This window comes from Echinops telfairi, unplaced genomic scaffold, assembly GCF_000313985.2.
Source record: "Echinops telfairi isolate 266 unplaced genomic scaffold, ASM31398v2 ScPeMD7_24;HRSCAF=84, whole genome shotgun sequence".
In the NCBI taxonomy this organism is placed as follows: Eukaryota; Metazoa; Chordata; class Mammalia; order Afrosoricida; family Tenrecidae; genus Echinops; species Echinops telfairi.
In genome coordinates, this window is record NW_022103921.1 from 4,403,897 (window position 1) to 4,428,986 (window position 25,090).

General features: G+C 45.6%; 2 protein-coding genes across 2 annotated transcripts in view; both read left to right on the top strand.

Annotated features, from left to right (window-relative positions):
- The window catches only part of RCBTB2 (RCC1 and BTB domain containing protein 2), a 49,644-nt gene extending 25,688 nt beyond the window's left edge, over positions 1–23,956 (top strand). The window contains exons 6-11 of the mRNA XM_045289055.1: positions 921–1,258; positions 11,992–12,182; positions 12,753–12,879; positions 14,064–14,203; positions 16,119–16,249; positions 22,692–23,956. Coding sequence (XP_045144990.1) covers positions 921–1,258; positions 11,992–12,182; positions 12,753–12,879; positions 14,064–14,203; positions 16,119–16,249; positions 22,692–22,832 — 1,068 coding nt within the window. The 3' untranslated portion in view covers positions 22,833–23,956. The remainder of the gene's footprint in view (positions 1–920; positions 1,259–11,991; positions 12,183–12,752; positions 12,880–14,063; positions 14,204–16,118; positions 16,250–22,691) is intronic.
- On the top strand, positions 7,225–10,995 carry LOC123521561 (60S ribosomal protein L26-like 1). The gene has a single exon (XM_045289046.1). It carries the CDS (start codon positions 10,242–10,244, stop codon positions 10,653–10,655), a length of 414 nt encoding a protein of 137 aa, XP_045144981.1. The 5' UTR covers positions 7,225–10,241; the 3' UTR covers positions 10,656–10,995.
- Positions 23,957–25,090: the final 1,134 nt, after the last annotated feature.

Here is a 25,090-nt window from a genome sequence, read left to right on the forward strand (position 1 = left end):
CAGGTGTAAGGCATCATCAGAACAAAAAATCTTACCATAGTGAATGATGGGGGGAGTGCGGAGTGGAGATCCAAAGCCCAAAAATTCTGTTTGTAAGGCGCTCTTGTACACAGCCTGACATTGTGATGGCATTTCCCAAGGGAAATTTGGCATACGTATCAATTACCCTGGAAAATATTCAGATCCTTATTCTCTAGTTCTACGCCTAGGGGATTGTCCTTAAGGAACCAAAGAGAAAGTCATTTAAGGAATTAGTTAAGAAGTATAGCCCAAAAAATGAATAACTTGAATATAAAACAATATCTATATAACAGCTTATCTAATCAAATAAATTAATGCTTAGATAAATGATGCTACAAATATATGATACAATATCCAGGAGTGACTATGTACAGAGAATTTTTAATGATATGGAACAGTGCTATGTGTAAAGTTAAGTAAAACGATACAAGGCGTACAATTGGTTATATATATAATATGGTTATTTTTTAAAAGAGATGCACAGCTCTATAGCTAATAAAAATTTTTAAATGGCATGCTTTGGAAGGTTACTATTTGCTATTCTTGAGAATTTAATATTTCTACTTTTGGGTATTTCTCACAATGAATGTGTTTTACACTCATAGAAAAAAATAAAAGATTATATCTTACTCACCTCATGGAGCCTTTGGGTGGTGCAAATGGTTAAACACACAGCCATTAAGTGAAAGGTTGGCATTTCAGATCTACATGGCCACCTGGAGACCCACTTCCGGCAAGTTAGCCCTTTGACATCAAGAGTTCTCTTCTCACACTCTTGGGGTCTCCGCAAATCGAAGTCACCTTGAGAGCAACTGGTTTGATATTGCTGGTTGATGATCTCTGATCATACAGTGAACGCTGTATTACAGCTGAACCAGTTGATGGTGAGCAAGCCATAGGACTCAAGATCTTACTCCGAGCTAGCCAAATCGATGATGAAAGCTATCGTCCTGCAGGGGGATTGTTTAATTCATGGCTGCCTCTCTGGGCAGGCCTCCCCTTCCTTGGTCTCACCTTTGAGCCGTCGCCTACACTGTGAAAGCATTATTCCCTCTGTGTGCAGGTCTAAGTGGACTTGTGTTTTCTCTCTCCAGGTTGCCTGTGGCTACGCACACACGTTAGTCTTAACAGAGGAAGGCCAAGTGTATGCTTGGGGCACCAATTCTTATGGCCAGCTGGGCACGGGCAATAAAAGTAATCAGTCCTACCCTACCCCTGTCGTTGTGGAAAAGGACAGGTAATGTGTGCGTGTTCACAATAACCCCAGTGTTCTTTAGTGATTAAACAGAGCTTAGCCGTGATAGAATTGTGGGAAATGTACTGCGCGTGTTAAGCATCTTCTTGCTTTACCAGAAGGTTCGTTCCTCATTAGCGGCGGCTTTTGAGTTGATGGGGAGGTCTTCTCTATGTTATATTCTGTCTTTCCTTTGCCCATGTTTCATCGATACCTTCAGGAACTCACAAGAACGCTTGTCATTAAGGGCTGCCGAGGGGGTTCCGATGCAGCACAGTGCTCTGTACAACAGAATGAAACGCCTCTCCTGGGCCATCCTCACAAGTGCCTGTTCAAGTCCCTGGTGGCAGCCACGGTGTTAACGGTCCTGTTGAGGCTCTGTCTCTTTTCTGTTCCTCTCCTCTACCGAGCATGACGTCCTTCTCCAAGGACGCCCTCTCCTGACCCCCTAGTTAAGAACAAGTAGGGTTAAGCTGGCGACCCTGCTTCTACCCGACTCCTTCCTCTTTGCTTCCTGACTTACGTTGTTCAGAAGCAGTTGATAATGGCGGAGCGCTGTTTTGTTCCTCTGCCGCGGTGTGAGAATAGCCGCTCAGCCGCTTAGGACATTTGCCAGTCAAAACAACGAATGTGTAAGTGTGCTTCACACGATTGATGTATGTGTGCCTTGTGATGAGTGGTCTGAGCCCCAATAAAATGATTTTTTTTAAAAAAGCAAAGAATCGTTTCATTACTCTAACTCTCAAACTAGCTCTGTGAGTTAAAATCACTGGAGAGTTAACACTTTGGGCACGTGTTCGTAACATATGCTAATTAGTTATTTTCCAAATTATCCTAATGGTATTTTGAACGTCTGCTTTTCAGCTTCAGTTCTACAGTTCACTGCAAGGCCGTACAATGCTCACAAGCATGGGGGTTAGTAGGGAAGTTAACACCTTACCATTCAGATTCAGAAATGCTCAGAGTAGAGTTGTTTAGTCAAGACAGGTCACAAAGTCCTTTTAGGGCTGTTAATAAATGTCCAAAGGGCATGCTACCCCCGCTGTAAGCCTCACCCAGGAAGCACTCCGTGTCCTGTAGGTCACCCGGAGTTCAGTGGCTCGCACTCCACCAGTCAGCCTTCTGCTCCAAAGCTCTCTTCCGAGTTGCTCAGTGGACAGCCTTACACTCGGGCTCCTGGTGCGGTCCTGGCTGCTCCTCTGCCTGACCTCTGGTGTCACAACTGTCTCCTGGATCCAGGAGGTTCTCTGCACAGAGTCCTGAAGATGCCCTCCACGCCTAGCTCTTGCTGGTCGTGAGACCTCCGTTTTCTGCTTTTGCGATGGCTTGTTTTATATGCAGCAGCGTGGCAATCACACTGAAACCTGTTCATAAGGATTCACAGCTGAGTCTTTATCAGTATTCTCCTCCTGCTTCACAATTCACTACACTATCCTAAGCATAGCCATATTTTGCTTCCCTGTCATAGTAGTTTAGAGCAAAAGCATTTCATTTTTTCTTTCTTTCTTTCTTTCCTTCCTTCCTACCTTCCTTCCTTCCTTCCTTCCTTCCTTCCTTCCTTCCTTCCTTCCTTCCTTCCTTCCTTCCTTCCTTCCTTCCTTCCTTCCTTCCTTCCTTTTCCCCCAGGGATCACCAAGGGACTGATGATTTAGGAGATTTATTATGAAGCTTTTTTCAAAGTCATTTTATTGGGGGCTCATACAATTCTTATCACAATCCATCCATCCATCCATTGTGTCAAGCACATTTGTACATTTGTTGCCCTCATCATTCTCAAAACATTTGCTTTCTATTGGAGCCCTTAATATCAGCTCCTCATTTTTTCCCCTTCCTCAAGAACCCTTGATAATTTATAAATTATTATTATTTTGACGTATTTTTTCTTTTAAACCAGGGTTGCAATCATTTTAGAAGATAAATCTGTTTTTTATCACATTAATTTTATTATGTTTGATTAATATTAAATAGATTATCTTGTATTTATATGGAGTTCCGATGTTCTTTCATTGGATCACTTACTGAGAGTGAAAATCTCATTACTGATACTTAATAAGTTAAATAAAACTACTCCCCTCCCCTCTTAATTTTAGAATACGATCTTTGACCTTTTAAGAATTGGAGTTGAGGTGGGAGGTAATGTGTGGCTGGTGCACGTTAATGTAGGATGTCATTTTTATTTATTATAAGAGGTAGTTTAGAACCGATGACAAGAATCTATGTATAGCCTCCTCCCTGGGGTATGGACAGCAGAGAAGAGGGTGGAGGGAGACGCCGGACAGTGTAACATATGACAAAATAATAATAATTTATGAATTATGAAGGGTTCACGACGGAGGGGGCAGTGCGGAGGGAAGGGGAAAAATGAGGAGCCGATATTAAGGGCTCAAGTAGAAGGCAGATGTTTTGAGAATGATGAGGGCAGCAAATGTACATATGTGCTTGACACAATGGATGGATGGATGGCTTGTGATAAGAATTGTACGAGCCCCCAATAAAATGATTTTTTAAAAAAGAGGTAGTTTAGAGGTACTCAGTAAAAAGAGAAGGGATCATCTTGAGGCTTTGAAGAAGCAGACAAATGCCTGAAGCTAACCAGTCACCGGGGACATTTCCCATGCAGAATGAACAATCAAGATGTTCAACGCGTAAGATCAAATAAAAACTGTATAAAGCATCACAGCAATAAAACTATATTTGCATTATATTCAAAGGCGTCCTAGGGGTGATAAAGTGTAGGCTGCTTGGTAATCGAGAAGTCAGGAGAGAAATGAGGGTGTCTGATCCAGTAAGAGCCGCAGTCCTGGAAAACCCCTACATAGGGTTGTTATGAGTTGGGATCACTGGATGGCCATGGCTTTGTTCTGTTGTTTGTTTGGGTTTACCGTATTGAAGGGAGCTTGGCTATGTGTTGGGCTGCTAACTACAGAGGTGGCAATTCAAACCCGCTAGATTGCTTCATGGAAGAAAGACGAGACTCTCCGCTCCTATAAAGAGTCACCATCTCAGAAACCTTCAGGAGCAGTCCTACCGTGTCCCCAAGGGTCGAGGTGACGCACAACCAATATGACAATAGTAGCATTGACTGTGTTTAGGAGCCTCTGGGCGGTGCTAACCTACCTACTTGGCTACTAATCAAAAGGTCGAAGGTTTGAGTCCACCCAGAGGTGGCTGGGAAGAAAAGTCTGTCCATCTGACAAGGCAGCTATGTAAACCCTCTGGGCATAGTTCTGTTCTTGGCCGAGAGCTGGGATCAATCAACTCACTGGCAACTGATTTCCAAATGTATCGTTCTTTTTAAGTTCACCATAAACTCCTCTGACCTAGACTCTCAGAGTTCCCAGCCAGCCACCCTCTGGAGACTTGCTCCAGGTCAGCCTGCAGCAGTCACTGAGGCAGAAGGAGAGGACTGGACTCCAGTGGAAGTGGCAGCCCCCAGGGTACGAATGCAGTAAAGAGGAATTTGGGGGTAGCAATGCTGTGGGCAAAAGGTAGGGCAGCAAGGTACCTGAGCTCTGTGAGGGCCAATTGATTCCACCAGGATCTGAGATCAATTCTTTCTAATGATAAATATAGAACAAGTGGACATGGCTCCATTCTGGTTGTCTGCAGAAACATTATTTGCGCCATAAGAATTGGGGGTGAATGTTTTGAATGCAGCAGGTTTGCTCTCCTCGGTTGATCGTGCTTCACTTTCCTGTGCAGTTTCTGAGCCTGTAGTGTCTGCCAGGTCGCAGCCACACACATATTCCAAGAGGAAGGTCTACGTCCTTTATGGGACTTGTTCGGCCTCTGTCTAACCTTTCCGGTGAATGGAATCTTGTGAATTCCTTATTGTTTTGCAAGAAACCTTCCTTCTGTCTCTTTGAGGCCTTTGCTTGTAGGAAGCAGGGGATTGAATCGGTTTAGTCGGGTTTTCATGGGAAGAATTATGAAAAAGAATACAGTGAACCCTCGTTTATCGCGGTTCATCGGTTCTAGACCCTACCGTGATAAATGAAATTCCGCGAAGTAGGATTCCTTATTTGTAAATCAAATATTTTCGTAGTTAGAGCATAGAGGACATGAAAAAACACCCTTTAGTCACCATTACACTCGTATTACCCAATTTATTAAACGATAAAGGGAAAATACAGTAAAACATTTTGGACGTTACAATTATCATTTATTATCTATTATATTATTTATGGCATCAAGCGTGTACAGTATGAGCCAATCAGTGGCAGTAATGACAGAGCATGCGCTGTTACGCAAAAACCGCGATAGAGTGAAGCCGTGGAAGTCGAAGCGCGAAGTGGCGAGGGTTCACTGTACTAGTATTTGTCGGCAACTTTCATGTAAACCTAAATTCAGTAGTTCAATTGGTTAGAGATTGTGCGCTCCCTGACAAGCTGCTGTGTCCATACCTTGGGATTTGTTTTGCCCGCATTGATTTCCTTGTTCTTAACATCCTTTAAAAGCACATTGTAAGCTAAATTGATTTAAAACTAGCTTTGCCTTGCATTCTTGAAAATGTTGTGTCTTGCTCAGGTAACTGTTAAAAGCTTCGGATCGGGGATCACGGCTCTGCTCTTTTTCGTACCACCAGCCCTTCCATATCCTTCTTCCTCACAGATGACAGCTTTCCCCTCTCATCACGACCTGTCTCCCATCCCTCTGCCTGGTCTTCAGAGCCCTGGGGCCCTGTGGTGGCTCTGATTCATTCTGTGGAGCTGACGCAGAACAAATCCGGTTATTAGGAATCATAAGTCATTTTTTTAAGATGGGCTGCAAAGAGGCAAGATGAAATACGCCAGCTAGGCTGGCACTGAAGGGCAGCGCCACGGAATGAATCAGATATGCAAAGAAAAGCCCTTGGGCACCGTAGTCTCAATCTCCGCCCCATGCCCATTGGACGACAGCGGCTGTGGTCCACCACGCCCTGGCCCCGCCCCGCCTTCCCCTGGGGAGTGCCGTGTTCTGGGTGAACCTCCAGGGTAACTGAGGGCAGGCCTGTGCGGATACCTCCTGTGCCCCACCCTTGGCCTTGTCTGCCGCAGCCGCTCTCTCCTTGAGCTCAGCTTCTGTGACAGCCGAGGGTGCCCCCCTCCATTTAAACCAGAACACAGACTCCCTGCCGTCCAGTCAGTAACAACCTAATGGGACAGGCTTCGAATGCCCTTGTGGAGTTGTGAGACTGTAATTGAGGACGGGTGTGGAAAGCCCCATCTTTCTCCTGCTCATGGTCTTAAACTACTGACCCCGAGGTTAGCAGCCAAACGCTTAACCACTACGCCACCGGGGCGCTTCTCCTCCACATCGACTAATCCTCATAAGCATGTCCGAAGTGGACGCCGCAAGAGTAGGTGTGCATGGCCCTGAGGCGGACATGGTTTTCATGTTGCGATGTTGGATGATGCCTCCCGAAGGCCTCTTCCTTTTCCCAGCTGGTGCACCATTCATAGAAGCTTATCCGCAAAGGGGGAGACTTTCTACCAGTGTGGAGACCCTGGATGGAGTCTGAGGTCACGGTGCTCCGCGGCCAACCAGAAGTTGGAGGTTTTGAGTACCCAGAGGTGGCCAGAAAGAAAGGCGTGGTGATTACGGCTAAAAACCCAGCCATTGAGAACCCTGTGGAGCACAGTTCTACACCGGCCCAGACGAGGTCGCATGAGGATAGCAACTGAGTTAGTTAGAAATTATTTTACGTGACCTCTCAAGGGCATGACGTCAACCCAGAATTACGTCCCGCTGAGCTGGGTGGCCTTATGAGTGTGATAAAGAAAAGGGATTCCTTTTTTTCTTCTTCTTGAACTAAAAGACACTTCTGAATGAAAAAAATAATAAAAAGAATAACGTCTCTGGAAGGCCATTGTCTCAGTGGGTCCATATGGTAATGGGTTTAGTAGGCCCTTGGAGAAGTGCTTAAATATCAAGAGCGCAGGAATAAGTCATTGATATTTATCTGAATATTATTTGTTGGATTATGCTAGATTCCCTTAGAACTACAGTAGCTAAAAATAGTCTTCTTTTATCTAACTGATTAGATAACTGCTTGGTTAGCCCCAGCCCCACCAACAGAGCAGCATGGCTTCCGGTCCGTCAGTGCTATCAGACTGTGTTCCCATAGACTCATACTCCTGAAGCCATCTTTGATTCTCTCCTTCTGCATCGACATAAAGGCCACTCTTAATTTTGGCACTGTGGCTTGGATGTGCCCTCTCTACACCCACTGGCCTTCCAGGGTGTTCTTTCGACTCATTTTGCACAAGGTTATTAATCTTTCTAAGCACACCATTCTCATCACATCCTCACATAGCTACACAGGGGTTACCAGTTTGCCCAGTAAGTCACATCAAATCGAAATGCGTCAGCCTTGTCTTTCAGATCAACACCACTGTTCCTAGAAAACGTATTGCTTTCTGCTCCCCCCTCAGCATTACAATTACTCTTTCTAATCTTGCTCTGGCTACCTTGTGTCTCTACGTTAGCTCATGCTTTTTCTCTTTGCCTAATATACTCTTAGGAGCCCCGGTGGCACTGTGAGCTAGGGCTTGGGCTGAAAAACACAAGGGCAGTGGTTCCAACCCATCAACCGCTCTCTGGGAGAAATAAGAGAGATCTGCCCTGGTGAAGATTTTGATAGGGTCATTATGAGTTGGAATTAACCTGACGACAGTGGATCTGGGTTTTGGGGGGAATACTCTCTTGCTCCATTTCTTTTACAATTCCAAAGCCAACGTGGTCCATGTAAGCTCCCTTTGCAGTAAATATTACATGAAGAGTCTCCCCGAAGTAGCATTCCCTCACTGCAGCCTTTCTTGTCTGTGCTACATCTGGGAACTGTTTGTAGCTTCCCAGATACGCAACTTCTCTCTTCAGCTAGACCATGAGCGCCTCAAGGCAAGCCAGGGAGATCCTGACGCACTGGGAAGCCTTTTGGTGCAGGAAAGCAGTGGGTTTGGGATGCCCAGACAGCGCTGAGCACCAGATTATGTTTCCTCTTCATGGTGTGCCTATGAAGTAATTATTGCCTCATCGCCTGCTCCTTCACTTTTTCTGAAAAACATGATAAAACCGGTTATAAGAGTCGCAGTACCCGGGTCTGACTCCCAGCCCCCTGTTCCGTCCACTATACCAAACATGCTCCTCCTCAGGGGTTCCAGCCAATGGACTTTTCTTTCACGTAATCGATACAATTATTTCATTCCCCCCACCACCACCACCCCTTTATTTGTTGAAAAGAATATGCTTATTGAGAAGCCAAATAGTACGGATCATATTTCCCCCCTGAGCAAAGCTCTTTTGCAAGTACTTTATCTGAGGTTGGAGCCAACCTACCCATGCAAATGCCGTGAGAAGGAATCTACCTGGGGGGGTCTTAGTAATCTTGTTTGATCGTAGGAAATGCGCAGTCTGGATATAAAGGAGGCCTTGGAACTTTAACGCTGACCCGGAGTCATCATAATACGGGCCCCCTACTGGTTTTACCAGGGTACAGTTGTTGTTCGGCGGTAGAATTCTGCCTTTATGTGTGGGCAGCTTGGGTGTGTACAACCTGCACCTGTCAGTGGACAGAGTTGTACATGTTGCTGAACAGGTTTCAGTGGAGCATCCAGACCAGAAGAGACTAGGAAGAAAGGTCTGGTGATCCACTTGTAAAAATTAGCCCATAAGAACCTAGGGATCACAGCAGTCTAATTCTGTAGTTTGTTGGGTCTCCATGATTCGGGGGCTGACTGGATGGCAGCTAACACCACCACCACCACCCAACACTATTATTACCACAATCAAACGATGAAATAAAAACAATCCCTCCTCGTATTCTACCCTTCATATACAAGATCTTGTACGTCAATAATCATTTTACCTCATTCTCACACATTAGCCTTGTAATGGGACGTACGGAGGTTCAGAAAAGCCCAGTCACCTTTCGGCGGTGGGTTGACCCAGTGGTAGAGCTGAGACGCTGACCCGGGCCTGGCAGACTGCAAGTCCTCGTTCCTCTCTCTGGCCTCTTCCCTCCAGTGGGGTGATGGTTTTCCTGAGCTAAGACTTGTCCTATAATAAATCAGTGGAGTTACCTGTGCTGCGTCTGAGAAACAGAGGAGCGCTCACACCCTAATCTCCAGCCTTTGATGCCCCCTCCTTCCTCCCTTGGAAAATCTCTGGAACACACGCTGTGGAGCAATAGCCGCACTCTTCCGTTGTTGCCCCTTGGTCAATAGGCTCTTACCCAATTTTCTATTGCTCTGTGTTGCTGAATCTTCCTCAGGCTTAGTCCACAAAATGACCTGTGCATCTCGATTTAGTCAGGCAGTGTGCTAGATCCTTCTAAAACAGCCCAACCCCAAATCCACAGCCATCAAGTTGAGTCTGACTCATCACGCCCTCTATAGGGTTTCCCAGAAAATTACACGGGGCTCCTGCTAAATGCTTAGGGACAGAGAAACAAGCCCGTGATTCCATCTCCCACAGACCTGTCATCTGAACAGGTAAAGCCAATAGGCCAGAAAAGATACCAGAGTCAGACGTGGGCCAGAGAGGTGTGATGGACGTGCTCCAAGAACTCAGGGAAAGGAGAGACCTCTTCCCTCCCAGCTGGTTGAACTGGGCTTCAAAACGGTCCGATGTGTGAGGCAGACAGTAGAGGAATTAAGTCGAATAAAGCCTCCGAGGGGCAGTGAGTGATGTTTGGGACATAAGGTGGTGAGAGCAAGAGTGAACTGAGAGAAGTGGAGAGTGGGAAGCCTCGTGATGGAAGGATCGGCATGCTGGGTGTCTGGATTCGCCTGGGGAAGCTGCCCAACATTTGCATTTGAAAGCTCCGATGAGCATGGCATCCTCTGGGGAGGATGATTAATTTGCCAGGCTGTGCAGTCTAGATGGGCGGGTCTAGAAGTCCACCGCAGGGAGACCCAGCCGGCTTTCTCAGTGGGGGTCGATGGCCTTGGGGGTGTGAGAAGGAAAGAAAGCCCAAACTGGGGTCATCGGATGCCCGACGGTCACCATGAAGTTCAACCCGTTCGTGACCTTGGACCGCATCAAGAACCGCAAACGCCACTTCAATGCGCCCTCGCACAAGCGCAGGAAGATCGTGTCGTCCCCACTCTCCAAGGAGCTGCGACAGAAGTATAGAGTGTACCCCACGTCCATCCGCAAGGACGACGAGGTCCAGGTGGTTCGAGGACACTACAAAGGCCAGCGAATCAGCAAGGGGGTCCAGGTGTACAAGCGCGTGCAGCATGAGAAAGGCAATGGCGCCGCTGTCCACGTGGGCATTCCCCCGAGCAAGGTGGCCAGTACCAGGCTGAAGTTGGACAAAGATCGGGACAAACTTCTTGAACGCAAAGCCAATTCTCGGCCGGTTGGAAAAGAGAAAGGCAAATACAGGGAAGAGCTTATGGAGCAAATGCAGGAATGAACGCACGCTGCGTGGAACACAGCTGAGCGGCGGATGTCTGGCCTGATGCGTGTTTCTTGGGAACTTTCTTCAAGATGTGTTTGGAACATTTCATTTCCCTCTTGTTCAGCGATGGATGTGTGGCTTTGTAACTCCGCCTTTGCCATTTCGATGAATTGTATGAGTAAAAATGTGGACTGTTTAAAAAAAAGAAAAGAAGAGAAATCCCACACTGGTCCATCTTCAGCACTTAAGGGAACAAAAGGCCAAGAAGTTACCAAGTAACCAGAGCACCCACTGATAGTTGGTACAACAGTCCCTAGAAGCCAGGCACCTGGGGAATGGCACCCGTGACTCAGATTCATCCGGAGAGGGTGGGAGTGGGGTGGGGTGTGGGGGGCGGTGGGAATCTGTCTGAGGCAGTCTGTCCTGGAAAGAGTGTTAACCCCATAGTACGCGGTCAATGAGGAACTGGGGGAGGGATGAATCTTCCCCATTGTCTTCTGAGGCGTGGTTACCCAGTTTTACAAAATCTCTTAAGTAAAGCCTTGCTCTCGCATAAGTGGTTATAGATTGGATTTCTTGAGTGTTCTTGGGTTACTATGGTTACGCACTGGTATATCTCTTATGGGACAAGGTGTCCACCCCAGTTCCCCTCTGGAGACCCATCAGAATACGGTCCAAGTGGGGGACACAATCAAGACTCTCCTTGGGGGAGAAAGTGTCCTGTCTTATTTGAATTTGTATGGGGGCTAATTCTCGAAGAAAAGGTCCTATTTCCAAAGCAACTACCCAACATTCTCCGTTAGGGAGTTTTCTGAAAATGTCCTCCTGGTCATTCACGAATCTGTCATAAGGTGTCCCCAGAAAGTGGACGATGCAGTCAGCATTGGCAGCATGAGCTCGGCCACTGCAGGATGCTCCATTTCACCCTAAGGAGTGAAGGTTACGATGAAGACATTTGTGGGTTGGCACTGGGCCCATGCCTTTATCATCTACTTTAATAAAGTCTTTTAGAAAAGAAAATGAAGTTACTGTTGGCTTCTGTTTGTGTGTTTGCTACAGTCTTTTCACTTGTACTTTAATTCCCACATGGAAGCGTGTATTTTTTCTTGGCTTACTAGTTAGAAGTCTTAAGTCAGCTCCCCCTGGGAGCTAAGTGCCACTGCAGTGGGCCTTTTTGTAAACGTCAATTATAGTCTGATAGATGCAGATGTAGGCAGGCGATTCCGTGCCCTTCAAAGTCGTCTTGTTTGGGTGGATGTGAAATGTGAGATGCCTCCGACCCCTTGCCCCTAGAACCTTGTGCTGCTCTTTCTGTCTCCTGTGTTTACTCCGCATTTCTTTGTAAATTTAGAATTATCGAGATTGCAGCCTGTCACTCTGCGCACACCTCCGCCGCCAAGACCCAGAGTGGGCATGTGTACATGTGGGGCCAGTGTCGCGGCCAGTCGGTCACCCAGCCTCACCTGACCCACTTCTCCTGCACGGACGACGTCTTTGCCTGCTTTTCCACGCCCGCCGTCACGTGGCGCCTCCTCTCCGTAGGTGAGCTGATGGACCCGAAAATAGGCCGAGCACCTTGGTGCCTGCTTTCTCCTACTTAGGGTTTGGTTAAGAGCCATTTGAGGGGACTCCAGAAAGTTCGTGGAGAAATCCCATCATGTTTTCATTCCGTTTTTCCAGTAGCTTTTGGAAGCACTCTCGTATCATCCTCTGAATGACTTGTTTTCTTAAAAGTATTCAAAACCAAGAACCCCTACCAAGTGGAGTCATTTTATTGGACTGTGTTTTAATCTCAGTGGGAAATGATGTATTCGATGAGTCGATGGGCTAGTTAGTCCAATATGAAGACTTTACGTTTTGGAGGTGCTTTGGGATGCATCCTTGTTGACTTGCCAGATTGATGGGAAATGTACACAGTTCTTTAATGATGACATAGCTTCGTGTCTGTGTAGAAGAAAGTGTCACTGTGTGCGCATTGTTGTGGGGTCTGTGCTGTTAGGGGGAGCTGGTATTTTCACCCGAGGCAGCAGAGCCACCGGTCCATTGGTGACTCTTGTCTCCGTTTCCAGCGTGTGTGTAACTGACCCTAAAACCATGCGTGTTGCTTCTTAGAGCCAGACGACCACCTCACCGTGGCTGACTCGCTGAAGAGAGAATTTGACAACCCTGCTACTGCAGACCTGAAGTTTTTAGTCGATGGAAAGTATATTTATGCACACAGAACCCTTCTCAAAATTAGGTAAGAATGTTCACATTGCTTTTTCAGAATTGAGATACAACCACTGATTTAGCACTTAATTTCTCAGTGTCTAGGAAGCAACGCTGAGCAACTCACTCGCGTGCAAAACTGTGAAGCTCTGGGTTTACCCTTGGAAGCGTGCAATAAGCTAGCAAAAGCACTACGTGGCAAACAAGAAAATTGTGCCGGGTGTGGGGAAACCATGCTTGGGGCATTGTTCAGTGTAGCCTTCAGGAGGCTTTGAAAAGAGCCCAGGTCTGCTCTGGTGTCAGAGAGCAAGAAGCCAGCTTGGATCAATGCACTCTGTATTTTGATCACTGTCTGAAACCAGGTTAAGGAAACGTCTCTAACTGGGAACTGAACTCTACTCAGATGGTCTCTCTTCTCAATAATCCTTCGTGTGGGCTACTGAACTTAAATGTTTTAAAAGGAAAAACAAACTATGATGGCCTTGGTGAAGGGAACCCCGAGGTTTTAAATAAATCAAATGGATCCATGTATAATGGATGTGTCGTGAGCTTCATCCAGTGAAATTTGATAGACAGTTGTGCCTGTCTGTCTATCAAAGACCGGGACGACTTCCATCACCCTCAGAGACCCTTCCCTACACCCCTCAGCCTGGACACCCACTGAGCCACATCCGCCCCCATGGAATGGCTGACATTTCCTATGATTTTATCTAATGAAATCAGGCAGCATGCGTTGGTGTCCTGCTGCGTTCCCCCAGCACAATGCTCTTGAAATTCATTTACCTGGTGTAACAGATACTTGAATCCTAAGTCAATGATTTGCACACTCAAGATACATCTTAGTCTCACGTTTACCTGTTTCTAAGGTCAGGCTGGGCGACATTTGTTCACTCTTAGGACAGGACAGACGCTTTCATGCGAGCAGGGGGCAACGGAACAAAATCACTCCGATTTCATTAAAAACCAAACCCCGCTGCGTTCTATAAACGCTGCTACAGAGACAAGATCTCTTGCTCCCCGCGGCCTGCGGACTTAGTGGATGATGGACCGTGCTCAGGCTCCCTGGAGCGCCCTGGCCCGGACACGAAAGCGTGTTGGAACACGGATCCAGAATGAGGGTGGTGTTTCCCTCCCCTGGTTCTCGGTACACGGATGGGGGGAGGCGCTTGGCTCCTGCCCAAAGACAAGGCTTGACACGCTTCGCTCTGCCTTCAGGTGTGAGCATTTTCGGGCTTCGCTGGAAGCGAATGAGGACGACGTGGTGGAAATGAGTGAATTTTCATACCCTGTGTACCGCGCCTTCTTGGAATACTTGTACACCGACGGCATCAGCCTGTCTCCCGAGGAAGCTGTAGGTAATGACCATGGGACCTTTCTGAGGAATGGGCAAAGTATTGACACTGACAAGCTGCTCTCTGCAGCGCTTAAGCAAAGGTCACTATGGGAATGATCACAGCATCGTCATTGCGTTTTGCCCTCTATAAGGTGACCAGATTGTGACATTGGTAAAGCGGGACACCATTGATAAAATGCATATCCTGGCGAAATAGCCACATGGCAGCTGAAAACCGTATACCCTAGCTTGTCCTGCATCCTTTCCAAAAATTGGGACTTTTTTAAAACGCCGCGGGACGTGGGAAAAATTGTTAAAAATCAGGACTATCCCGCCAAAAGCGGGATGTCTGGTCACCCTAAAAATGTTTCCTGTTACTCCTTCATACAAAGACTGACTGGGAAATAAAGTCGGGGGACGTCTGGTCACCCTAAAAATGTTTCCTGTTACTCCTTCATACAAAGACTGACTGGGAAGTAAAGTCAGAGTGATGAATGTCAAAACATTATCACTTCTTCATTACTGTCCCTAGATATTCTGAATTACTGTCCCTAGATAGAGCATGCCATGCTCAGGTTGAAGGTTTGCGTCTACCAAGAGGGACCTCAGAAGAAAGACCTGGTGAGCTACTTCTAAAAAATCAGTCACGGAAGACCCTGTGGGGCACAGCTCTATTCTGGCACACATAGGTGGCCAGGAATTGGCATCTTCGACAAACAGGGCACAATGAAATGGCTTCAATATTTTGTCCTAGAAAAGGATAAAAAGTGGCCCTCTTCAATTAACCCTCATCTGATGTGTGTGTCCGTGTGTGTGTGTCCCCGTGTGTGTGTCCGTGTGTCCCCGTGTGTATGTGTGTCCCCGTGTGTGTGTGTGTCCGTGTGTGTGTGTGTGTGTGTGTGTGTGTGTGTGTGTGTGGTGTGCGATGTTGGCACTGTCAGATCAGGATTGGACCCCTCTGACCCCAGGGTAGCCAGTTCAAAGACACCAGCTGCTCCTCGGGAGAATAAGACCGTCTGCCCCTGTGAAGAGTTACAAGCCGTAGGAGCCCTACGTCGGGCCACGGTGCGTTGGCACGGACCCAGGGCAGTGAGGTTGCAGTGGGGTGTGTGTGTTTTGCACTTGCATTCTTCCACGCAGACTCGCTTTCCTTTCTAAGCTGGGTGCTGTCGCGCGTGTGTATAGGCTGATGGAGGCGACGGCGATGAGAACATTCTGACAACCCGAGGAGAGATCATTAGCGGAGCACCCCTTTCCAGCATATTTAAGGAAAATGGGAAAGCTGTTTTCAATGTGTTTTTTCAAGTGAATTTTTTGTTCTCCATTAGCTCAGGTTTGCTAGGTGTGGGGTGTGGAAGCAGGAACCTGGGTGATGCAGCGTTAGCTGTTGGATTGCGAACAGAAAGTTCGGGGGTTTCACGCCACCCACTACTCTGCAGAAAAGCTCTCCTTACAGTTACCTTACTGGGAGAGTGTAAGGCAGGCGCCCTCAGACTACGGCCCGCGGGCCACATGTGGCCCGCCAAGGACATTTATCCGGCCCGCCAGGTGTTTTTTCCCGGTTTTGTTTTTTACTTCAAAATAAAATACGTGCAGTGTGCATAGGAATTTGTTCATAGTTTTTTTAAAACCACAGTCCAGCCCTCCAACGGGTCTGAGGGACAGTGAACTGGCCACCCTGTTTGAAAAGTTTGAGGACCCCTGGTGTAAGGAGAACCTCGTGTCCGTCCTATCGGGTCCCTGCAAGTTAACATCGCCTCAATAGCAGGAGGTGGGGTGGGTAGAACTAAACACTCAAACGTATCAGTATTTCATTTACACAGTTCATCATGAATAATTACATGAAAAAATGATGTTAAAACAATCTTGTTGAGTGAGCTTAAATCTGGAGGCTTGAAATCCCACCGCCCCGTAAACAAAACGCCCCTCTCCTCTAGGCTTGCTAGACTTGGCCACATTTTACAGAGAAAAACGCCTGAAAAAGCTCTGCCAACAGACCATCAAGCAGGGGATCCGAGAGGAGAACGCTATTGCGCTGCTTTCCGCGGCTGTGAAGTACGATGCTCAGGTGAGAAAAGCATGCTTTCAACTAACTGACTGACCCACCTTTGGGGAAAATGGAGTTAGGTGTCCCCTCCTCCGTCATGTTAAAATCAGCCCCAGGGACATGAAAGATTTACTGTCAAAAAGCAGAGTCACAAAATGCTAGGAGCTGTATGAAATCCCGGTCGAGGAAATCCAGAGAGACAGTCACTGGAGTAACGGTCACGTAAGGTCATGGCAGGGGACGTTGTGGGCACGTGGGGAGCTAAGGGCTGATTACAAGGAAGAAGAAAAGCTTGTGAAATTGATTGAATTTTCAATATGATTGAACTCTTGAATTGTATGACATGTGAATTCTATGTCAATAAAACGATTTAAAAATAGGGGGGAAAGTGGTCATTGACTGTTAGAATGGTCAGGGAAACTATAAAGAAAGTGATTGATCGAATTTCAGAAAGATCTCTAAAGCCTATTGAAATTCTTATCTCCACCCAAAATTAATGCCACAGAGAAAATGAGGTGGTATTATAAAAATAGAAAGTAGAAAAAACAGAAAAAAAAAAAAAGAAAGTAAATAATACACTATTTTTACTCCATTTGTAGAAAATCTATATGTGCCATGCAGTGGTGAGGTTTAACACGGGGAACTAATGGATAGTCCTTTTGAAAAAGAAAAAAGAGTTTGAGAAGATGTTCCAAATAACAAACAGTTCTATTAAGAATGACAAATCACCACAAAAACAGGGTGTAATTTTTCATTTGTCCAACAAAGCTGTTTATCCTTAGAAATACTATGTTGTTGTGAAGGAACCCTGGTGGCGCCCTGGGTTAGGTACGGGGCGACCAACTGCAAGGTCAGTGGTTGAAACCCAGAGAAGCAAGCGGAGGTCGTCCGCTCCTGTAAAGAAGCTGCTACCCAGGCTCAGAAACCCTTTGTGGGAGAGCCGTAAGCCTGTTACCGCAGAGCCAGGAGGGGGTTTGCTTTGTTGCGTGCATATTCTAACGCAGAGTGACGCCATGTGACAGAGCGGAACTGCCCAGTGGGGTTTCCCACACAATCATCTGTACAGGAGCAGACTGCCACGTGTTTTCTCCTACAAAGCAGCTGTGGGGTTGGGCTTAGCAGCCAAGTGCTTACCCTTGCACCAGAGGCTCAGAAAACAGACATTTGCCTAAACCGCTTATGAGAATGCCAATTGGTACCATCTTTCTGAAAGTCAATTTGGTAATAAATATTAAAAACCTAGCAGATATAGGTCTTGAACTAAGGAATTCACTTGCAAGAATTTAGCTCAAGTAAGCAAGCATGCGTTTGGACAAAAATTTGCTTCAAAATGTTCACGGCAGCATTGTGAACATCTGCGACATGTCAATGTGAACACTAGAGGATTATTTAAACGATGGGATATTAGTATTATGAAATTATAGAGATATGCCAGGTATGTCATTAAGTGAAAACCTCTGATCCTATTTTCGTAAGCATACGTATTCAGATTAAGAAGGCTAAAATTCATGATCTCCATGGATAAAGAAGGAAAAGTGTAGTTAATAGTTTACAGCGCTATTACGGATGGTTTCCGTGCTCTTTGGTTGGTTGTGTTTTCGAGCAGTGACCATGTATGTTTCAATAATAAAAGGAAAGCAAGCCTCTGGTAGACCTTACTTTTCAGGAAACGAGCCATTACTTCTTGGAGTTATCAGGCAATTTCCTTTGGGTTCTAAGAATACCGTTGCCCTTTTCCTTTCTTTACATAAATATGCTTATTAGGTAAAATGTAGAAAATACAAAAAGGAAATGACTCACCAGTGAAAGAATGTAGATATATTTATACAGCTCCTCTGATTTTTTTCTGGGTTGCACACATGTATATCCATGCATATCTCCAGGGTTTTGGTTTGTTTTTTGTTTTTTTACTTAACATTTAAAATAATATGAGAGGAATTCTGATGATTGCATAATAACTCACCCGGAGATGGTGGCATTCAAAGCGTAGTGTAACTGTGTTTGAGCTCCATCAAGGGACTACTATGGTAGCTGGCTGCTGACAGCAACGCAAAGTGCTTCGTGACCAAACAAATCGATGGGTTTTTCTGGAGTTCTCCACTGGGCTTCGGGGGTATCTGTCAGATTTGGAGAGGGTGATATTGTTTCTCCCCTTAAACCAAGCTAAATTTCCAAGACTTTTCTAGATTCCCCATTCATGTGAATTATTTGCATGGTTAACTGACAGCCTTTTTTTCTAGCGTAAGGTTCTTGAGAAATGGCAGGGATTTATTTGGCTCACAAGCATATCCCCAGAGCCTAGCCTAGTGGGAAGCGTAGTAGATGCTCATTAGTCTTTTGTTTAATGAATGGTCCACTTTGGATCATAGAGGCAATCTTCCTATAGCCTGTACAGTTAATTATTGCCCCATAAATTAGCAGAAGACCCTAAGTAAAACAATTGTATAAATGCTTATAATAAAAGCTGGAGTCAACAAAAAGGAAGCCGGGTGGCACAATGGTTAAGTATTCTGTTGGGAACAGAAAGTTTGTTAGATCTCACCCAACTTCTCCACAGGAGCAAAACCTGGTGATGCGTTTCTATAAAGATTACAGCCCAGAAAGCCCATGGGGGCACTTCTAGCCTGTCACATGGGGGTGCTGTGATTCAAAAATCAACTCCAGGACATCTGACAACAACAATAAAGGGCAGCGTGTTTGCTCATTTTCACCCACTGACTAATTATCGCACAAGAAACTCTTTCAGCTACTAACCGAGTCTCACTCATGCTGGAGGTACTAAAATCATGCCTACCAGGCAGTATGAGCTAGCCCTGTTGTCAGCACAGTTTGCATCTCATTTCTCAAAACAACACATACGCATTGTTACCAGTCCCGATGTACATGCGAGGAAACCATGGCCTGGAGAGAGTACATACCCTCTCAGGAGGCTAGTAAAGCCCGAACTGCCAAGCTGGCACTCAAGCCAAGATTGGACACAGAGGAAAACCACACCAATAGTCACAATCCTCTACGTCGGCAGTATCCGTTCATCAATTCCACACCTATTCACTTAGTGCCGGTTTGGGGCCCAGCACCAGACGGGGCACTGCTCTGCCCTCGTGTCACGCACTCTGGTGAGCGGAGATGGACAGCCGAGAAGTACATACCGTGTGCAGTGTGCCAGGCGGCGGCAAGAGATGTGGGAACAAGAAAGGGAGGTGGGAAGTGCCAGGTGAGGGAACTCCCAACTGGTGGCAGCTCCACAGGACTTTTAAGGGCCTGACCTTGTGGAAACAGTGCCAGGAGGCTAGAAGGATGATCAAGTGAAAAGGGCCGAGTCTGGATAGGCTAAGGAGTAGGTAGGTAGTTGGTGAGTTTTGGGACACCCTGGGGTGGAGGCAGGGCATCCTGCAGAGCCTGGGAGTCTGAGGTATGCTTGTGTGTGCAGCATGCCTGAGGGGCACATACTGCGCTTGCTGGCACTGCCCTCTCCCCCCTCTCCATTTTATTTTTCAGTGCAGTAGACAGCAACATTAAAAAAAAAACAACCTTCTAACAATCTAGAGTCCATGACTTTGAATGGAGTGTAGTCTAGTGAACCTATGTGAATGAACCACATTCTTCCTGTCGTACCCGGTTTCCAAGTGAATCAGGACCACACCGAACTGGTTGAATCAGCAGCTTTATTGGAGTTTTGGTGTCCAATCACAAGGGCAAACGCTGACGAGGGGGCTGAAGAGCTAGGGAACTTCCCACCGGTCCTCACTCGGTGTGAGCATGGGCAGTAGCCCACCAAACTTTGGGATCCAGGTGGCTCTGGGCAGGAAGACTAATGCGGAAATAGCAAGCTTAAGCAATGGAAAACTAGAGCAGCACGAGTCAGCAGGTTAGCAGATGTGCCTTAGGGTACTTCAGTGGCATGTGCTGTGCTGCCAGGTGGGTGTGTGGTATTTTACTGGTTTTGTCACTGCCACTCACCCAGGACTGCTAGCGGCAACCCTGCTAGGATTCCACGGTGACACGAGAGGCCTGCCCAGCTCTGTTTAGGGATGAATGAAACCCGTCACTTGTTTCTAAGGAGCTCTGGCGGTGTAGTGGGTTGCCCATTAAGCCACTAGCCACATGGTTGAATCCAGCAGCCACGTCTCAGGAGAAAGTTGAGGCGGCTCCTGTAAAGATTCACAGCCTTGAAAGCCCAAAGGGGAAGTTCTAGTTTGTCCTGTCGGTTGGAATTGACTCAACCCATCAATGGCAGTGGAGTTTTTTTTTGTTTTGAACTTGTCTCTTAGATTAATTGGAAATGTCTTGTAGACTTCTGAGGACACAGGGATGTATCTCAGTATGGCTGAGTTTTTATTTTTCCATATTTAGAAGTTGCTGTAAGTTAGGTGTTATCTATGGTGTCCTTGAGTAAGGTGATGTATGCTGAACCGCTAACTCGAAGACATGCCAGGCCATCTGTTTCCAACACAATCAGCCTTCGAAAACCTTTTGGAGCATGATTCTACTGACCACCATGAGTCAGGGAGATGTGTTATCGACAAAAGGAAGCGTTATAGTGAGAAATATACATAAGAGTCGCTTGGAAATGATTTGGGGCCTCACGAGGTTTTTGGTTTTTTTTTAAGTTCCTGGGAAAATTCCGTTACCTTTTCATTTCATTTTTCCATGAACTTTCGAAGCCCCTCTGAGATTTGTATAAATTAGCTTCAGTGACATCGAAAGGACATTTAAAAAGGTGACTACCACCTGGCAGGCCTGCCACCTTTTTGCCGGGCTTCCCAAGAGCCACTTGCATTCTGACCCTCAGACTTACAATCGTGTGTCGTGATCAAGGGAACGCTGCTCGATTGCCCGTTGGCCCTGAGTGCGTTTCAGTAACTCAGAAAACCCCAGGCGGCGGCGCTTCTGTAGGCAGCCAGCCTTGAGAGTGTGGATTCCTTAAAAGCATTTTCCTGGGTAGGATGTGTGGTCCGATGAAACCCAAGCACCTCCCCTCGTTCTTCTTGGGAAGGCAAAATAAGAGAGGTCTGGTAATGCCTCAAGTTCTCGGCATTGGTCTTCATTTTTATGGCTGACTCTTGCCATTCATCCTCTCTATGTGATTGTTTCTTGCCACGTTCTTTATCTAGGTCTACCATACACCCTGAAGGTGACTGGCATCAACTCCATGACCACAAGTGACCCTTTCCATTGAGAATTCCACATTCTTCCATTGCCCCTAAATGGAATTTTTAGCACCCTTTGGAGATTCCAATTTTATCCCCTTTTCTGAAGAGGAAAAATCAGGGCTGTAGGTGGGTTGAGTAAGATTTCCCGAGGAACTTCTCCTGGGACTGCCCTGCTACACTCAAAGAATGGGCAAGTGCATTGTCTTGATAGAAAACAATGTAACAGTGCAACTTGTCCTCGTCTTTTTCCCTCCCAGTTGCTGTTTCCCATTTGGTTAAAACTTCTTCATAGTAAAAAAAAATCTATCAAGATGACTTCTTTGCAATCTCAAAAAATAGTCTCCATCACCTTATGAGCTGACCTGTCGGCATTGAGTTTTGCTTGCCCGGATGTCCTTGGAAGCCACAGTGTTGTTTGGACCTTTCTCTGGAATGGCACCCTATCGAGCCTACCCTGTTTCCCTGAGAGTAAGACATCCCCCCAAAATAAGACCTACTTACAGTTTTGCCTCTCGCTGAAATATAAGGCAACCCCCGAAAATAAGACCTACTTAGTTTCGCCTCTCGCTGAAATATAAGGCATCCCTCCGAAAATAAGGCCCCCCCCCCCAAGCTACTGTAACTCTGGACTCTTGGACTCTGGACCGTAGCGGCGGGTGCCTCCGAGCAGCTCACTGTTGGCTGCAGCGCAGCCGGAGCAGACAGGAAGGGCGAGGTCTCTTTCAATAAAACAGTAAACAATAAATGTGTACCGTATTCTTCTTCATGGAAAAATAGGACATCCCCTGAAAATAAGACCTAGTGCATCTTTGGGAGCAAAAATTAATATAAGACACGGTCTTATTTTCGGGGAAACAGGGTATGCTAACCAAGTTTCATTCAGAATAAACCCCTGCATGTATGACCTGCAACCCTAGTAACAATACTTTTTGACTTGCCCTGGTTCTTAGAAATATTTAAAGCTCTAAGGGGATTATAAAAGAGAGACACAGTGCTTTTAACCAATAATGGAAGTGGAATGTAGGCTGTAATTAGGAACGGAGGTAAGGAGGACTCATACTTAAAAGCTTCTCTCTGTGAATAAGAAGAATTGGTGCAGAGAAACTTTAACGTTTTATTTTGCCAGATTTAAATGTTCACAAGTATGAATTCATGTGCGATCATTATAAAGCTGTCCTTGAAGTATTGTCGTGTCCACATTTTCTCCTCACAAGACCTTTTCCCTTGCCCGCCTGCGGTAGGCATCTCCATGTTGTGTTGCATTAGGAAGTGCTTATTTGTTATTAAATCACTGTTGTGGTTCTCCCTAGGACTTGGAAGAATTCTGCTTCCGATTTTGTATCAACCACTTGACTGTAGTCACACAAACGTCAGGCTTTGCAGAAATGGACCATGACCTTCTGAAGAACTTTATCAGTAAAGCCAGCCGAGTTGGAGCTTTTAAAAATTGATCCTCGTCTGCAGGAAAGAACCTGTGATGCTTTCTGTTTCCTGCCTGAGAGATACAGAAGAGTAACTCCTCTTCAATTAATATCACTTATGCGGAGCTTGGAACGCTACAACTATCTCGATACTTACTTCCAAGCTAAAAAGAAAATTGGTGGCCAGTCTTTTCCATCTGCCTACATCCCATTGATAGAGAAGGTATCAAAGGTTCTGATGAGACGTTATTAAGCTCATGGGAAAGAAACTGAAGATGGATTATGTTACTTACCATTTCCTCTTTTAGATCATGGAGGCTAGCACTTGGATACTTTGGTCTCAACGTGTGCTGTACCGACCAAGCGTTCCCCTGGTCGGCATCACGTGTGAAACTGAACAAGGAACATCGTATCTAGCACAGTGCCCCACACTTGTAGGCAATCAATGAATTGATTAGCAATCTTAAGGGTGCCCTTGGAACAGTTTTTAATTGTGGGATACCAATGAAGGAATAATTTATACTTAATAAACTAGCAGTCTATAATTACGGGAGGTTCAACTTTCCTGGTACAGCGTTCTGAGAGAAAGTGGCCAATTTAGAGCTCTGATTAGAATTCACAAAAGGCTTTGGCAATTATAGTGTCTAAGGCCCAAGGGCTAATTTTAATTCTCTATTTACTCTGAGTCATTAAGATTTCATATGGGATCATTTAGTATGCAGTACAATCGCTTGATGAATGTTATTTCTGGGCTCATTTACCTTCGTAATTGCACCAGGTCCTTGGCTTTTCTACTGTGAAAAGGGATTTGCCATCTGTAAGGTAAAACGACCACATATTTTTTCGCCATTGACTTTGGTGGCACCATAACAGAAATCTCTTAACCTGGCACCCAGTATAATTAGAAAGTACTAGGTGAAAGGGGATTAACATTTACATATTTCATGGACAGAATAAACCAAAATGAGATACATTTGTGCTTTTTAGGTCAAGCAAATTCTCCAACTGCAAGAGAAACTGAAAGGGCCTATTGAGTCAGATTCTTCTAATATGTGTCTCAGTATATGATACTATGTAAAGGAAAGCTTTTGGAACTAGAAGCCTTGTTCTGATGCTGGACCATTTGAAAATAAAGTGCTTATACGCAGACAGAATGAACAGATGTGTGGTCTTTTTTACCCCTAAGAAGTGGCAGCATTATATAAGTAACCTAGTGTTTCCTATATGAATAGAAGTCTTGTCTCCTAGATGTACCAAAGTACATATTTATTAAAATTTGTCGCCTAGATGTCCATATTTGATAAGCTTTTTTTAATTGTCTCATGTATTTTATTTTATTTTTATTTTTTAACATTTTATTAGGGGCTCATACAACTGTTATCCCAATCCATACACACATCAATTGTGTAAAGCGCATTTGTACATCGTTTCGATAAGCTTGTTTTTAAAGTGACTACTCAGATAAGGTCACAACAGATCTCACCTTAGAAATAAATGCATTATAAACAATTCATTACTTTTTGGACTATTACCTTTTATTGATGAAATGGCCGTTAAAAAAATCACTTTATTAGGGGCTCCTACACTGGGGACTCCCAATCCATCCATACATCTATTGTGTCAAGCACATTTGTACCTAGGTTGCCATCATTATTTTCAAAACATTTTCTTTCTACTTGAGCCCTTGATTTCAGCTCATTTTTCCCCCCTGAAGTAACTTTTTTTAAGTTTCCTCATTCTACCCCCAGCTCTTGGCAACCAACCCCTCATCTTCTTTTGTTTCAGTAGATTTGCTTATTTTAGAATGTTCATAAAAGTGAAATCAAGTAATATTTGACTTCTTGTGTCTGGCTTACATCAGCTCAGCATGATGTTTTCAAAGTTTAGCCTGTGTAAGAACTTCGGACCCCTTTATAGCTTCCCGTCAGATAGGTTTATCATCATTCACTTATTTAATGATGGGCACTTAGGGTGAATGGCGAACGAAATCCTTGAGTTCTCGATTCAGTTCTTTGGGATATACACTTAGGAGTGGAATGGTCAGGTCCTAGGGTAATTCTGTATGGAACTTTTTGAGGAACCGCCAGACTTCTCCGAAGCGGGTGCACGAGGGCTCCCGTTTCCTGGGGATGACTTGCATTTCTCTAACGGCTACTGGTATGGCACATCTTCTCATGGGCTCACGGGCCACGTGCCTAGTTCCTTTGGACAAATGTCTGTTCATGCCCTTTGCCCATTTCTAAGTTGTCGTAAGTGTTCTCGTTGTTGGATTTTTAGAATTCCTTTTC